The sequence below is a fragment of the Puntigrus tetrazona genome, chromosome 2 (genome assembly GCF_018831695.1).
Source record: "Puntigrus tetrazona isolate hp1 chromosome 2, ASM1883169v1, whole genome shotgun sequence".
Classification (NCBI taxonomy): domain Eukaryota; kingdom Metazoa; phylum Chordata; class Actinopteri; order Cypriniformes; family Cyprinidae; genus Puntigrus; species Puntigrus tetrazona.
The window spans coordinates 15,539,794-15,556,733 of record NC_056700.1 but is presented as its reverse complement, the minus strand read 5'-3'; the positions used below and the strand labels follow the sequence as shown (position 1 = coordinate 15,556,733).

The following is a 16,940-nucleotide window of genomic DNA, read 5'->3' as shown; positions in this document are numbered from 1 at the left end:
GGTATTAAAACGCAATTAAAAACAAAACATGTATCAGTAAGCAGTGCTATTTCAGTGCAATAGCTTTTATTTTTATTTTTTAATGTAATATTCACATTTTACTTGTTTGCCACAGGAACGCATGTTCAACTCACCTTGCCTGATGACTTGACTCCTCGAATAAGGCAGAGGAACACAACTACCCATGATACAGCTAGACAGCCCAGGATAGGTAGACGCACCTCCCCGAAGTTCCCAATACCATCAGAGATATTCAGCACATAATTCCTGAGAGGGCAGAAGCCAGTAAAAGAGGGGAGTGAGAGACTGCTGGGTGTAATACAAAGCATAAACAATTCGCTCATCAAATTTTTTATGATAAACAAAGCATTTATTATTAATATTTCGTCAGAGTTTGCCTTTAGAGCACAGCCCCGTCCAAAACAACCACACAATGAATGAGTTTACAGAAGGCAAGAACAAAAAAGTCATTCAAAGCACAGGGATTACAGTGCAGAGGGCACAAACCATTTATAAAGACGTTAAACGATCCACAAACATCTCATGGTCAGAGCCTTGTGTTCTCTGACCACAAGCAGTAAAGCAAAGCATTCATTCCAAGCCACATACAATCACAATCACACTCTTGGAAAAACAAAACACTCTGTGCCTTTCCTTCCCATTGTCTCGTTATGTCATCCTAGATAATGTTCAAACATCATTCAACAAACACATCTGTCAAGTCCAATTCACAAAGATCCAAACATCAAGACAAAATGCAAGACTCCTGCAAACAAGTATTAATTACTAGCTTTCAACTATTAATCTGTCAAGAATTTTCCGAACTGATGAATAATGGATTGACTATATAAATATATTGAGATTCAACTCTTGGGATCTTTTTCTCTCTAGCATTAATATTTGTGTATAAACATATACTTTATTTAAAATCTCTGTCTCATAAGGGAATCTTTTGCATTTCTGAATTAAAATAAATTTTATTATTTTTTAGAGAACGTAAAGTCAAAACGTAAGACTGATACAATTGTCTTGTCATTAACAGTTAATTATTCATTATTATTTATTACACTACTTATGTATTAACAGCTTATCTATTAACAACTACCACACTGCTTATTAATATTTGAAAAGTATTTGCTCATTTAAAGTAACCTGGTCAACCTGTTCAATAAGTCACTATTTTAGATTTTTAAATAATTGCTTTATATTTAATTTTATGAATAACTCATAATTTATATATATATATATATATATATATATATATATATATATATATATATATATATATATATATACTTTATATATATATATATATATATATATATACTATTTTTATATGCAAGATACAGTAAGATACATAGATTAATTGACCTACAAAGGTGTGCATTTACCTCCAGTACTCTTCACTAGGACTGGTCCTTTTGGTGCGGTTGACTATCTCATTCACCCCTGACATGACAGCAGACACATTGGCAAAGGTGGCGTTCACTCGTGGAGTGCCCACCACTCCAGCACAGTCAGGAGTGTTCCAGGGGTTGTTACAGTACGTCCAGGGCAGCAGGTTTGTCATGGACATGAAGAAGTAATAAAATGCAATGCATATCACCACATTGTAGTAAATCCCAATGTAGGTAGAGACCACCATCATTCCATACCCCACACCTTGAAAGAAAAAAACAACAACAATACGTTAAAGGATATTTAGGTTCGAGTACCAAGAAAGCAATATACTCATCTGAGAAAACTATAATGTAACATCAAGAAAAAAATTATACATTTCTATAAATATTACAAATAATATACATATTGAAATATTGCTTTGCAACACAAAAAAGAATTAAAGCATATTCTACATTTCCCAATTGGCAGTAGAAATACGGAAAACCATTAAACAATGCATTAATTAATCATATTATATTAAATAAAGTAAAAGTTATTGTAAAAAATATGTAAGAAGAGAATTGTTTGTCTTTAGAAAATATTTGCGACAATGACTAGAAATGTAACTGATATCTATTATTAAAAATCGCCAGTGTTTAAATATTGCAAGCCTCCAGAGGTGAAGAAAATACTGTAGGAGACTGTGCGTTTAAAAATAATCACTAGTTTAACATGTAAAACAGGTCATGCCTTACAATAAAGGGTAAACCAACCCACATAGATGTATCTGTGACTTTTCAGTTTTCAATATATTTGTTGTTCTCACAGCTCCTTTAATGGCCTCAGGCTCACCTTTAAACATGGGGCTGACCTTCCAGACTCCCAGGCACCCGAGGGAGGTAAACTGCCCAAAGGAAAGCTCCAGGAAGAACAGAGGGATGCCACAAAACACCAGCATGATGAAGTATGGGAACATGAAGGCACCTGTGATACACAAACGCCCACAGAGTTGCATAACTATTTTATCCCGACACACGAGTCTTCCAGCTAAAGACAGACACGTAGGCGTTCTTATTTACATAAATTGTCGGAAACAAAAGTAGTTTAAAATAACACCAGGAAATGGTATTTTTAATTATAACATTCCCTAATGCTTACGTACATAAGTAAGTGACACCTAATGTTAAACACCAGATCTAATTTGATTGGACGAGCTGCATTTGAACTGCAAACGCAACTAAATGCAATGAATGATCGAAGAAGCATACAAATAGTGCCCTGCGGCCTTGCAGGACCATAATTCATCCTTGTTAAAAGAGCCTGGAGATTAGTTCCTTAACTGAATTCTGGGCTAATTCAGGGTATGGCTTCTGATCAGATTCAGCTCTAGGAATATGAGATCATGGGGCAGAGGTTTCCGGGCCAGGTCACTGGGGACCTGCTGCTAGAGACCCTTGCTTACTCTTGCCAGGTCTATTTTAAGTAAGGTGTGTTATGAGACTTGATACCAAATGAGTACCCTTTTAAGGGAGCAAAGAATTTGGAACGGACTCAGTGGTATGACTTACAAAAACAAAATCCTAAATACTATAAATTTTACTTTCAATTACATTCTTAAGACTTTAAGACTTGTGGGAAAATTTTTTTAACTTATTCTATTCTAAAAAACTTATTCTATTCTAAAAAAGAGAGAAAGAAAGACCAGACCAGATAATGGGGGGAAAAAAAGAATAAAGTCAAAATGGTCACCTCCTCCATTCCTGTAGCAGAGGTAAGGAAACCTCCAGACATTTCCCAGACCCACTGCGTAGCCAACACTGGTGAGGACAAACTCAATCTGGTTGCCCCAGTTTCCCCTTCTGGAGTTTTCATCTTTCTTTACTGGCTCTCCTGGAACTGCTCCATTCTAAAACAGGTAAACAGACAAACAAACGAAATGAAAATGAAAATCATTTGTATGATTCAGATGTAAACAAACTTTGTTTACAATAAGCAATCACTAAACAGAACCTAATAATATAGGTAAAGTAACAGGATAACTGATGCATAATATGCTCGTGAACTGTTGAATCAATTCGATATTCCGAGTTAATATTTATCACCGTATGTTAATTTTTTTTTAGCTGCTGTGACTGATTGAAATGTTTCCTTTTTTTTCTTTTTGACCTCCCTAAGTTTTGCTTAAAATAGTCCTTTTTCATTCTATTGCACTTTTTCATTATATGTATATCCAAGTCATACATACATAAATTCTTATAAAACGGTTTCAGGTTAACTTTAGCATGACAGTCAACTGCACTGCAAAAACAAAACAGAAACAATAAAGTTAATGTCATGGTAAGGTAATACCGCACATGCCTCCAAAATATGCAGCTCACATGTTGATGAAAGTTTGAATGCGTGTTGTCAATTCATAACTGTGTTCTATAACTCACTGCTGTGTTCTATAACTCTCTAACCAAAACTTAATGTGTTACAATACAACAACAACAAGAAAGCAAGAAGTCAGTCACATGTTTGTGTGAATGTTATAAAAACTCCTAAATTGCATGTAAGCACTGTTGAGTGTTAAGAGAGAGTGCTGGAGCGCACTTGATGTGAACTGAAATAATCGTCATGTGCAAAAGACAAACATTTGGTCTTGTCGGCCTGATTTAAAGTTTACTCTCTCCATCTGCTCTCATCAGATGCTCTTCATGCTGACCTCTAAGGCAAGCTCACGATCTGATCTAAGCACGCGCTCTGTCCACACAGTGAGCACGCTGTGGGAGATGAACATTCAGCGCCTATGCTTGCGATCTTCCCTGCAGCTCTGGGATGAATCCAGGCTGCACTTGATGATTCCAGTGAGCAATTTTGCCCTACAAATGCTTGACAACTAACTTTGTTCAAATGTTTTAATAGTAAACTCCTAGATTTCCACTATTTTCTGGTAGTGTAATAGTCAATTAATTCTGAGAAATGTAACAATTTCCTTCGAGTGTAATTGCCACTCAATTAATCCAAATTAAAAACTGCATATGTAGTAATTAAAAAACATTAGAAACTTTTTGGATGAAGTACCACTGCTGTGATATGCGGAGAGCCTAAATATAAAAAGATTATGAGCTGGCTGTATAACTGTGTTGTAATATTTTTAATGGCAGCAAGAGTGTCAGCTGTAATGATACTCCTGCGCTTTTTTATTTAAGGTATTTAAGGTTTGCTTCAGGTTACACAAGGCACTAAACACACACACACTTATTTAGACTCAATGCATCTGAGTCTGAGCTCCCTGGGCCATTGCCTCCCGCAGGATCACACAGACACATGTGCATCAGCAAAATGAACAGTAATCCAAAGTTTGCCCTCCAGCTCAAATTAAATATTCTTTTTGTTAAGCATTAAACAGTGCCACATTTCTTGAACAAGAACACAAAATCCCTAGTGAGAATGGACTACTACCACTTATTCTTGAACCTGCAAACTGTCTAACTGTACAAGTCCACTGAAGCAGAGAAGGCATTTTAAATGAATTCTCTAAAGGAGCTGAGTAACAGACTTGCGCAGGGGTTTGTGGGACTGACAGCAAAGCAGAACGAGAGGTGAGTCTCAAAACGATCAGAAACACCTAACTTAATATAAATGTGTGGTGCGGCAACCAAACACTGTAAGGTTAATGTAGTGACATCTTTCATGAACAACAGAAGTTACCCTGTAATTTCTAATGGATTCTTGCAAATTAATGCAATCACCGCTGCAAATGAATCAGGTTTTTGACAATGCAACATAAGCAAATGCTGCTACACTGATGTCTATTTAAAGAGAGTATTGAAGGGACTTCTTCTGCATCAGTAGATGCATATGGTTAAGTCTGCTTTTAGACCTGAGACTGGGTGAAGTTCAGCAGCTGGGCACCTGTGATAAAAAAAAGGAGTCAATTCAGAGTAGACTAAAAATTTAAATATAAAATGCCACGTTCTTTCATAAAACCCTAGCTGGCACAGACCGATGGGTTCTTATTATTCACTGCCTAAAATGACTCGGCACAAGCTGATTGGTTCATTTTACACATGCAGCCAATAAGCTTACTGCTTTACATTGAAAAGGCTGGTTGTCGTCCACTTGAGCATTTTGCAGTGTGCTTCTCTATAACTCTTTGCCTTCACCAGCTCCACCTGTGTAGCTACGAGTTGTTTTATATTCTATTTGTGCAGCAGCAGTATGTCTTAAAAAAAACACAGCACAGCATCACTGTATGTATTAGCAGTAGTAAGTTCCTGTACTTGCTTGGGGGCAATCGTGGCCTAATGGATAGAGAGTTGGACCTGTAACCAGAAGGTAGCGGGTACAGCAATAATCAAAAGCAGACCAAATACATTAATACTGTCATATCTATTACCATGCTAAAACCTCCAGAGAGTCGTCATGGCAGAAATATGCTTCAATGAAATGTTAGTCAATACATCTATTATAATTCAACATAAACTACTGCAGCTCTATCAATAAGGCACTTAATATTCTCCAAAACATGTCCCTTCTGCATTAACACATGAGGTTATGTGAGGTATTCCGGTAAATCAATGAATTGTTTAGTTAAGTCTTTATCTGCTGCACTCTGTGATCCCTGTCCCTGTGCTCTGGAATGCCCAGGTGTTTCAGCCGTTGTCGTTTGCTCCAAGGATCTGTCTTACTGAGCGCAGAGTGTGAGAGAGAAGATCGTCCAGCTGGGCCCATCTGCCCTTTTACGTAAGACCAAGACACACTCATAAACACAATGTCTCAGGGGGACCTGAGTCAAATAGTGGTTCAACTATTTGACTTTCTAGAAAATAAACTGAAAAAATAATAATAACAAAAAAAAAACAAAAATGGAAAAAAAGAGAAACATTTGTGATTCAAACTGTAAAAAAACCCCTCAAGAATAAAGTGTTACAGAAAAGAAACAAAACAAAAAATAGAACTCCCTTAAAACTGCTTCAACAAACCAAGAGCTTCATATAATCAGTACTAATAGTAACAGTATTAATCTGGATCTCAAGGTTGTATTTATTTTTTTTTTACCAAATGTTCCACAATGTCCTGCCATACAATCTCTCAAACAGTAAGAAGAACCTGCCCATGAAGCCTATGACTGACAGCAGCACATCTTCCTCTGAGCAACTCATTGCAGGTATGTGACCCTGTCAGGCAAAGAAGGGATGTGAGAACTGACCTGTGACTTCTCAACTTAACACCCAGAATGCCTGGAGATGTTCATGCAGAATGTGGTGTGATATAACGCACAGTTCAACAGATCCTCAGTATGGTGTGTTTAAGTGTTCTGAGCATAAGCTATATGTGTGTTCAGAATCTTTTCGAATAACTCTCTAAAGTCTTTCCAATAAACAAACAACCAAAACAAAAGCAAAAGTGACAGTTGTCATCTGATTCAATGAGCTGCATTCAGGGAAAAATTATTTAAATGTATTCATGCTTCCATAAGAAAAATATAATTAGAACTATTACTAAGAAGAATTATTTAAAATCTCAAAAACTTATAACATACCAATCAAATGTTCAGATTATGTAACAAACAAGACAAAATATTTAGTTGTACTAAACAGTTATTGATGCATCCCTAAGAGAACTATCAATATTTATAAAGTAAATGAAGAAACATAAATTATCCTGAGGAAGCTATTAACTGTTTTTCTTCATTTTGCAATTTACAGATTGTTACAGTATGTGCTGTGGTTGTGGACGTCAAATTTGCATCACTGAATAAACACACAAGGACACTTACTATCGGACCTTTCACACATCAGGGCACCTGATTTCTATGATTAATTAACCTTGGCCCTACAGAACCTAACAGAATCTATTTAAAGTTATTTAAGACCTGAGAAGGGTGAAGCCATATGAAATCATTGTGCTCCCAAAAAAGACTCTACAAAACTTCTAATCCAACAGTGGAATATATAAATACTGTGAAGAATCAATGACTTCCTGCTCACTGAAGTTAAAGAGTCAAAGGTGTGGCCTACAGAATGACATTTGTAAAAATAACGCAGATTCCTAAACCCGCTCAGGGCAGTGAAAATTCACAAGGCAGCACAAGTCCAAACATCAAAAAGATTAGAGACCTACTGCTGATTAATGCTGCAAAGCATTTCCCACCAGGCTGGACAGTTTACAGGAAAGCACGAAAAAAAAGTAAGAAGCAATTTGAGAAAAAAGGAAGAAAGAAAAAAAAGAAAAGCATGGAAGCCAAAGGAAATGTGCTCTAAGCACTTCTGAAATAGTTAAACACTCAGGTCCACTGGGTTCACTGTTCGTCAGAGCTGACCTTTCCCCTTTCTAGTGCCCCCTATACTGACCCCCAGCTCACATTTCAAAGGCAACATCCTCAATCTTTCTCTGCTGAGGGCTTCATTCTCCTCACGAAAAGAAGGCATATACAACAGGGCCGTTCAAAGACTCCAGTAAGTCTTCCACCTCGGGTTTATTTATCAAGGTCAGAGGTAAGACCACAAGAATTGTGACTGCTACCAAAAAGCCTCTTACAGAGCATCTTTTCATTCTATATTCTACTACATTCTATACTATTCTATAAGTCCACTACAAAGCATTTGTATGATAGCTTTCGGAAAAGCATTCCATTGCACTGAATTACGATATAAGCAAATGCAAAGCTTCTGGGGTGGGACAACCTGTTTGTGTCCCAAAGGCTGATGGGGATGGGCAGAAGGAGTGGTAGAAAGCAAAAACTTTTACTTAACTCCTTTAGTTATGGTCTCCTAAAAAGCACTCAATGAGTAAACAAGGGCGGGTTCATTCTCTTTTACTGGAATTGAAATTAACCAGCGTGGACAGTCCTTAAAGAAGCCATTATCCAGTCTCTGTGAGGTGAAAGTAATTCTGCTAAAGATGCAAAGCTTCCGCTTCTAACCCTGTGAGCAGTAGGTCATATTCCTGCTCTCTCATTGGCTGAGACCTTGAAAACACTCTTCTCATGCTTGATCAATCATCAGCAATGGTGACTTGTCAGGCAAAGCACCCCAAAATCTGAACAAGGGGCACAAAAGTGGGGAAGTGACGGTGGCCTAAGTGTCAGGTCATTAGGAGTTCACGTCACTCAATCCACACACAGACTGTCACATGCACGCCCATATATGAGGATGTGTTTATAAAGGCTGGCATATAGTCTGGCATAAAGCAAGTGTTCTCATTTGTAAGAAAGTAAGTAATTATTACTATGGGCAGGTGATCTAGTTCTTAGGTATTACAAAAACATCATGAGTAACATAAAATAAGTAAAGTTAAAGCAAATGGCTAAGCTATGCTGAAAACTATCAACGTTTTTTTTTTTTTACTAAGCATTTTAAAAGATATTATTACTTTTACCTAGAAAGGACACATTCAATTAATCAAAAGTGACAGCAACAACAATAACGATGATGCATTTGTTTTCAACATTGCTAAATGTTTCTGGAATACCAAATTAGCTTAGAATTATTTCTAAAGATCATGTGACAAGGAAGATGCTGCTAAAATGCAGCTTTGCCATCACCGGAATAAATTCTATTTAAAACCATATTAATATTTTAAATTGTAATAACATTTAACATTATTATTGTTTTTACTAATCAAATAAATGAAGCCTTGTGACTTCCTTAAATACATTATATCTAAAAAAGAATTACATAAACGTAGAAACATAAGAAGTGCAAGAAACAGCGGTTACAAGCTTCAGAAGACAATTACCACACAAGTGAATTAGCAGTTTTGTGCTACATGGGCTTCCATGTAAAGAAACTAAATGTCTATCTTCAACCCATAAACCTGCTGCCAACTGTTAAACACCAGGCAGGATCCACAACAGCTCTGGTAGCCATCTTGTGAGAGTCATTAGGTCTGAGGGTTGCTCTTCATGGTCATATATCAAAGAAATTGAATATTAAGTTTAGAACCTAGATCAAAACATAATTAACTATCATTGAATGTTCATGAGAACGTATAGCTGTCACTCCTCATGTCATGTTTCTACACAGTTCAAGACATGTATAACAGCATTCCATGAATGACCAAAGTCAATCAAATAAAGAAAAACTGTGGGACTTTCTTACACAATAGTGAACAAACAAAACTAACTCATCAAAGGCTTAAAGACTTATCCCTCTAGTTCCCTTATTGAAAAAAAAAAAAAAAAAAAAAAAAAAAAAAAAAAAAAAAAAAAACATTCTGAGAGATTTTCTTGAGAACTTCCATCACAAAGAGTTCTTACTCCTATGTTGATAACGAGGTCTCAACATTACGCATACACTTCTTGCCTCACTGTTATTTTTTTTACTTCCTTTGGTCTTACCTTTTTGCTGTCCATTGTAAACCCCAGCTAATAGCGCCTACACATACAGGAACCTACAGCATTCAGGCAAGCATCAGCGTGTAAGCAGGGTCAGAGCAGACTGACACGGCTCCATGTGGAACCTATTCTACCCTTGAGCTGTGGGTGGGGAAAGGGGAGGAGCCCGGAGGTGTGGCTTTACAGAGTTTCAATAGGTCGCAAAGAGCATATTCAAATTGGTTGCTTCTACCTACTCACTGCCACCAACTTTAAGGTTATAGGCTGTTACATCATTTTACATTGTTATGTATTATATAACAATAAAGGCATCACAAACGATTCAAAACATACATTGAAAACCAGAAAACCAAGTCTACATGCAGACACCTTTAACACTGCCAAGCTCAATGAGAACGATAAGGGAATGTGAGCCGTTTACTTGCTCTTCACAAACTTTCATCTAGCATTTTTGTTTCTAGATTCTGTTTTAGCTTGTTCTAATGAATCACATATAAACAGAATCCACTGGCCTTTCTCAATCGATGTACTCTGGGCTGACTTTCATTATTATTGCTGAGCTATTCGCATTCGTAAACAGAGACAAATGAATTTGTTATGGAGGGACTGAATTTGGGGAACGACCCATTTTAAATCACAATATGCCAAGAAGGCCAATTAGAGAACTTTTAAAGGCCCATTGAAGGCATTCAGGGTTGCATAAATCAGTCCAAATTTGGCTGGCATCAAACATAGAGATGTAATGTCATGCAACTTTAGCTTCTAGACTGAAAAAAACATCTTCAGAGTCCATTAGCATTAGAGGAAACAGACGGATCACTTTAAAACATTGTTTGTCATGTATAATGTGCAGCATTGTTTTCACTGGCCTGGAGAAACAACATTTAAATCAACTCTGTTCCTGGCTGCAATGACAGCAAAATATTTGTTAAAGCATTTACATGTTCGCAATGTTTAAAGCAAATATTTTAAATATAATATTTGTTCTGAACTTGCTATTGGCTATTCATTACTTATGTAATATTTGTGGATACTGTCAGAACGTCATACAGAAGCATGATGTTATGATTCATGCAGCTTGTTTAGACTGCATTGTCAGGGATTACGAATGTATGCAGAGTTTTATGTATTATGTTCTGCTGATTTAAGTCAACCATCTTAAAAACAACCTGCTCAGATCGATATAAATAAGAAAGTTATGTCACCATGTTCTTGGTATCCTTGAGCAGAAATAATGAGAAAGTTACTATGTGAGTATGCTTTACCTGCGTTACATAATCATGACTAAGTTTATAGATAAACTCTGTTCAAAAATTTCTGGTTTTGTTGGTCTAATGCAAGTAGTAAAAACACAATAGTAACAATAAAAAACAAAATATATAAAATATTTTGACTTATTAATACAGTAATATTTAATATTGAATATCTAATAAACATTAAACTACTGATTTTACATTATCCTTTAAAAATCATTCTAATATGAAGAAAAAAAATGTTTGAAAAAATGTTGAAAACCTTTGCAGAAAACTGTGAAACCTTTATTATGAATAGAGCGCATTTATTTCAAACATTTTTTTGCAACATTATAAAAGTTTTCAACGTCACTAATGTATCCTTGCTGAATAAAAGCATTTATTTCTTTCCCCCCCCAAAAAAGTCCAAACTTTTCAATTGTAGTGCATATATTTGCATGATTAATGATTTTATTATCATGTAAAAGTCTTGTGGTTATACACTACTTTAAATCAGTACAGTACAGTATCTTTAAATTGCGTATTTTTTTCGTATAAATGTTGCCTTAATTTGATTTCGTTATTAATGCATTTCTATGAACATTTTTTTTAATTTCTTTTAAAAAAATAGTACAGTTAATTTATGTTGTAACTGTCTGAATTACATGCAATAAATTACATGTTTCTTTAAATATGACTTAAACATGAGTATTATTACCCTGTAAATAAAAGTAGGTTATCTAAATGTTTTTTTCATTTAGATAATTGTTCAAATCACAAGAGAATCAAACAAAGACCTACATGTGAAACAAAACTAAATCCATCATGCAAATGCATGTGATGGTTTGAGGGGGCGACTAAAGCATGTGGAAAGAGTTTTGAGGCTGTTCTCCTGACAGCCCTGACTTTTTCATCTCTCCTGCATCCCGAGGCCCTGGTTTATCATGGCAAGTGCATGGCTTGGAGTTTGCCGAATCCCTGACTGAAGCGACTGCTTTGCTGTGAGACCAGTTCTGTTCCTCAGGAGCCCTCTGGCAAATTATCCTAACTGCATGCGAGATACAAAGACTTTCCCCAGTCGGTGAGAATCAGCAAAGCCCAAAGTACAACATTTAGCCTGTCAAACAGGCAGTGCTTTAAATGACATACTGTGCAGAAAGTAGTATTTGTAGAGAGCATCTTTGCCCTTTGTCAGGAAATAAGTAGGCTCACTGCTGTGACAGCTGTAGAGGTGGCCGTAGGGTCAGCCAAAACACACTTGTTCAAAAGACAAGTGTGTTTACACAGAATGACTCTTAGTAATAGACCACAAAAATAAGAGCAATTCTTTGTTCTACAGTACATTTCAATGCTAAGGCTACAAGACTAGTCAAACTATAGTAGTGTGCTTCAAGAGCCCTTAATGCTGGAATAAATGTAATTGACAAATTTAGTCTCGCCCGGTTTCACAGACAAGGCTTAAGCCTAGTCCTAGACTAAAATGTAAATCTCAGCTGTTTCAACTGAAGAAAAAAGTGCACTGAGACATGGCACTGCCTTTTCATTTTGTCTTACGATATAAACAATAATGTTTTTTTATCGAAGGCAAGTTTTTGTTAAGTTAAAATAACATCATAAATAAAGTTTTATGTGTATATTTTTTTTAAACCAGTTAAGTGCAAACACCAACCATGTAATCACGTGTCAAGAAAGGTTTCATAGGGTTCATAAAAATCATAAATATGTTCGGAAAAATGTGTGCTAGACGTTCTACTAATGCTACACTGAAGTTAAGGTTTTGTTTAAGCATTGAAACCAGCATTCTGAAATCAATCAATGACATCAGCTTTGGGGCGGGGTTTGCGCTGGTTTGGGGAGAAAGTCGATCAAGTAATGTTCAAAAATTATATATTATAAAACTGTCTGATAAACATAGCCATTACAATTAAAATTATGTTCATGTTATTCACATGTTATTTAAAAACTAAAAAAATTAAAATGTTTATGAAAAAATAGTGAGAATGTAAAATCTTTTGTCTTTAGTCCAAGCATACTTTTTTTTTTTTAATTCTAGCCATCTAATATTAAAAATTTATAAAAATAAATACAAATTTAACAACTACAATTTCCAGTAAATGCGTAGACTTTCTACGGTTATTTATACAATCATTTTTAATGCTTAAATTCCACCCCTGATAGTTTTCTTTTATCTGCCTTTCATTTTAAGAACAACGCCCACAATAAATGCTACAGAACCACGGGCCACACCCTACATTTTTGTTTGGCTATAGAAAGATCTGTCGCAACTTCAGTTTCACGGGAGAACCTGTGAAAAATAAAGAAAACGACTTTCCTTTAGAGGTAAAAGAAGTCGGAAAAGACAGGGCAATAGATGCAATGAGAGTTTAAAAGTGATTAAGCCTGAGGAAAGCACCCATGACTGAGTGAGGGTCACGACTGCTGGCAGCTATAACAGCTGTTCAGACAGACAACCTTCACCTAGAACGTCCTGAAAGTCACACGGACAAAAAAAATGACAAGTCATAGTCTTCAGAAAAATATCAAACATGCTTTAGTGCAAAATAACTGAAAAACAGGTGTAAAGAGAATTTCGGAGTAATTCATATAAAACTAAATGAAAGATTGACGGAAAGAAAGGAAGAGAAAAAGGGAGCAGCTGGAAGCCCAGGAGCAGAGTGAGTGTGAGACAGGAGAGACCTCTGCCTCCGAGCACACATATGCTTCTGAACTGCTCTTTTCCCCTCTGTCTTCTTTCTCTCTTCTATACAGTGAGCTTCAATAGTCAGAGTCCACACCAAAAAAATAAAAATAAAATCAAACTTAAACCTAAATATTTTAAATAAAATAAACATGAATACTTAAGTTATAAATAAAATAAAGATTCTATAAAAGATCACTAATTTAAATAAGCTAATTTGTGACACTGCGAGTGAACTTTGTACAAAAGGTCAGACGTTCCTCCATTTAAACACAAAATCATTCTGCACAACTTGATATAAGTTCATGCGGCTGAAGTGCATTTTAAAACTACAGTAAATACTGGATACTAAGAAATTATGCAATTGATGTTGCTTTTAAAAATAAACTTTAAATATGCTGATAATGTTTGCAACAAAAATATTAGCGTTCAATTAGAAAAAAGCAAAACGGAACATTTTCACTGTGGTCTGAATGTTGGACCCCACTGAACTTCCATCAATCCATGTGTATACACAAAACATCAAAACACACATACGCGTTTCGGTTTCCGGAGAAATAAATGGAAAAAAATATTGTTGGTGATATACATTCATACGATCCATGCAGTTTACTCACATTAGACTAGGCGATATATCTTAAGTAATAAATACTACTGACAGTACATGCTCACACAAGCTGACATACCTGTGTATGACACACCTTACACGTGAAGCCCTTTTATAGCTACACTGCTAAAGAGACTGATAATTTATTGCTACACTCACTTGCTCTTTCCAAGCATTATTTGGTGCATCATGTGATATCAATCAACAGACATAGCATCTCTTTACCAAAAACATAAATGATCAAGTGCTGCACACTTTCTAAACACTCATATTTTTGTGATCTTCGATTGTGAAGACCTTTTGACCCAGTAAGATGTGACTACAATTAAATTCATAGCTCATATTATCTTGATGATTAGTCAAGCATGCTGTACTCCAACAGATAGCTTTAGACAATACCACAGCACCCAGCAGAATTAGCCATATCACTGAGATAATGTGAGAGCTCCACAGAGCCTAAGCTGTCAAAAAACACAGAACTGAATCTCCAGCACAGAATTAATCTGATCATAGCTATGATTGGAGAATGCTGTGCATTTTGAGAGGACACATAATTTAGGATTTTTTATTGGTTAGGTCTTGGTGTTGTTTACAGAGAGGCCATATCAGTGATGCCTCTTTAAAATGTTTCTGTATTACATTTCTGTACATGCAAACATTTTTAGTTAGGTCTGACAGCAACTGAGTTATTAAAAAAGCTACTGCATGTGCAAGCACACAAATTAAGTGTAATCGTATAGATTAACTAAATTTGTTTCTTGAAAATATAAATACAATTGAAACAAGAAATCCAATATAAAATAATATTATATATAATATAAATGAAGCAGTCAGTCTGAAGAATTATTAAGTTAACGTCATTTTGTTTATGTAGATTCAAATTATTGATAGTTATTTATTTATTTTTATACTTTCACTGTATATTAAAATTTTTATACTGCACGTATTTATTCTGTACGTTACAGGTATATTAACTTTGCATTGTAAAAACGGAAAATTAAAAAGGATGCAGAACTAAGTCTTATTCTAAGTTATGCATATATTTTTCATCTTAAATAGGGAACTGATGCTTCCCCACCATATACACACACGTGACTGAGTACACATGAGGGGTTTGGGGGCTGGAGGCTGAGGCTCTGGCAGATGCACCTGCTCCTCTGTATGTGAAAGTGTGTGTGTGTGTGTGTGCGAATGTGTGTGTGAGTGAGTGGATGAGTGGATGAGTGAGTGGGTGAGTGAGTGAGTGAATGAGAGAGAGAGAGAGAGAGAGAGAGAGAGAGAGAGAAAGAGAGAGTAAATAAGTGAGTGAGTGTGTGTGTGTGTGCGCGAGATAAATTAGTGAGCTCTACAGCTGGACACCTGAGTTTGTGTTGCCTCTCAGGATTCTAGCAGCAATGCTAGAAATGATAAAATAACTCAGCACACCTCATCAAACAGCGTCTTTACAAAAGTCAAATACTACAGAGCAACAAACTTTAGTAAAAAAATATTTTTGCATATACAGTAAATTTATGTTATTAATATTTTGTCATTTCCATACATTTCTTACATGAAACCTGTTACAGATTATAAGGATGGGAAAAAAAAAAATCACCACTTTAAAAGGTGAGCACAATTTGTATCGAACCATTTTATCTGATTTCTAATTCATTAAACCATGAAGATTTCTAAATCATCCATAATAAATCTGTAATTATTCAAAAGTAAAATTGCATGCTATTTCTGTACAAAAAGACTACGGAGGAATGTGGTCAACCAAAGTGACATGATCAGATGACCACCGCTCATGTGGTCTGTCAAGGACTGACAGCTAGTAATAACTTATACAGATAAACCTAGACCAAAAAAAAAACCTAAAAAACATGAAATGAATATGATAGCAAATGTTAAAACTAGGGTTACTGATAGTTAAGTTTAGGGTTGCAAAAAAAAAAAAAAAAAAAGCCCCTCTCAAAATTACACAAGACAAAAATAAAGCTTTGCAATGACATTGTGACCAACTGGCCAACAGAACTCTGAACGATTCTCTGTACTAATTAAATAATAAAAGGGAATGTTCTCATTAAAAACTGTTCACGAATATAACTTGATGACAATGCAATATGAGACCGGAAAATGATGGCAAGAGATTTAATTAAGCACTAAGAATGCCAACATTCATATCAAGATTAAACAAGATGACAACGATAAATGGAGTTTTCGTCATTCCAAAACTCAAAACCTGCCAAATAATGACATTCCTTAATTTAAATATAGAAATAATACAAATAAAAAAAAGTTTTATCTTTGTTAACTACCGCAAGTACCCTTCTTTTGTTGCATTGGTTTTTATTTAGTCATAAGACTTTATTCTAATTCATCCTAATCTGCACACTCCTACTGAACGACAGAACGGAAACACAGGCAATGGAAAGGATGCAACCAAAACCTACGCCGCGACATAAAGTGTTTTATCGGATGCCTATCCATTTTATTTCCAACAAATCTTCCCCATGATTGTTAAAGTGACAAGAGCCATGGTGACTGAAAAAAGGAGGTGAAGGAAGACAGAAAAAGGAGGAGAAATATGGGCCAGCCCTCCTTTCAGCCCGGACACTTTGCTCTTTCCTTCTGTCTCTCAAACACTGCTCTCCTGCCCACTTCCTTGGAAACTTTATCACATACCCTTCCACCAGCGTCGCCAGAACTTCCCACTGCAAT

At 35.8% G+C, this 16,940-nt stretch overlaps 1 protein-coding gene and 1 long non-coding RNA gene across 8 annotated transcripts in view; one reads left to right on the top strand and one right to left on the bottom strand.

Annotated features, from left to right (window-relative positions):
- Window positions 1-16,940, bottom strand: part of slc6a9 (solute carrier family 6 member 9) — a 43,283-nt gene that overhangs the window by 7,597 nt on the left and 18,746 nt on the right. For 5 of the 6 annotated variants that reach the window (XM_043259956.1, XM_043259949.1, XM_043259962.1 and 2 more), the window contains 4 exons: window positions 3,130-3,286; window positions 2,233-2,364; window positions 1,392-1,662; window positions 135-267 (listed from right to left, as the gene is read on the bottom strand). In XM_043259956.1, the coding sequence (XP_043115891.1) occupies window positions 135-267; window positions 1,392-1,662; window positions 2,233-2,364; window positions 3,130-3,286 (693 nt within the window). Of the gene's footprint in view, window positions 1-134; window positions 268-1,391; window positions 1,663-2,232; window positions 2,365-3,129; window positions 3,287-9,706; window positions 10,950-16,940 lie in introns of those variants that run through there. The other variant, XM_043259966.1, reaches the window with a different exon arrangement.
- On the top strand, window positions 3,188-9,699 carry LOC122359617. 2 transcript variants are annotated; one of them, XR_006252728.1, is made up of 5 exons: window positions 3,188-3,295; window positions 4,068-4,226; window positions 6,013-6,108; window positions 6,465-6,532; window positions 7,074-9,699. It is a non-coding gene; the product is annotated as an uncharacterized LOC122359617 (long non-coding RNA). The 2 variants fall into 2 exon arrangements; XR_006252727.1 differs by having other exon boundaries at window positions 4,068-4,964.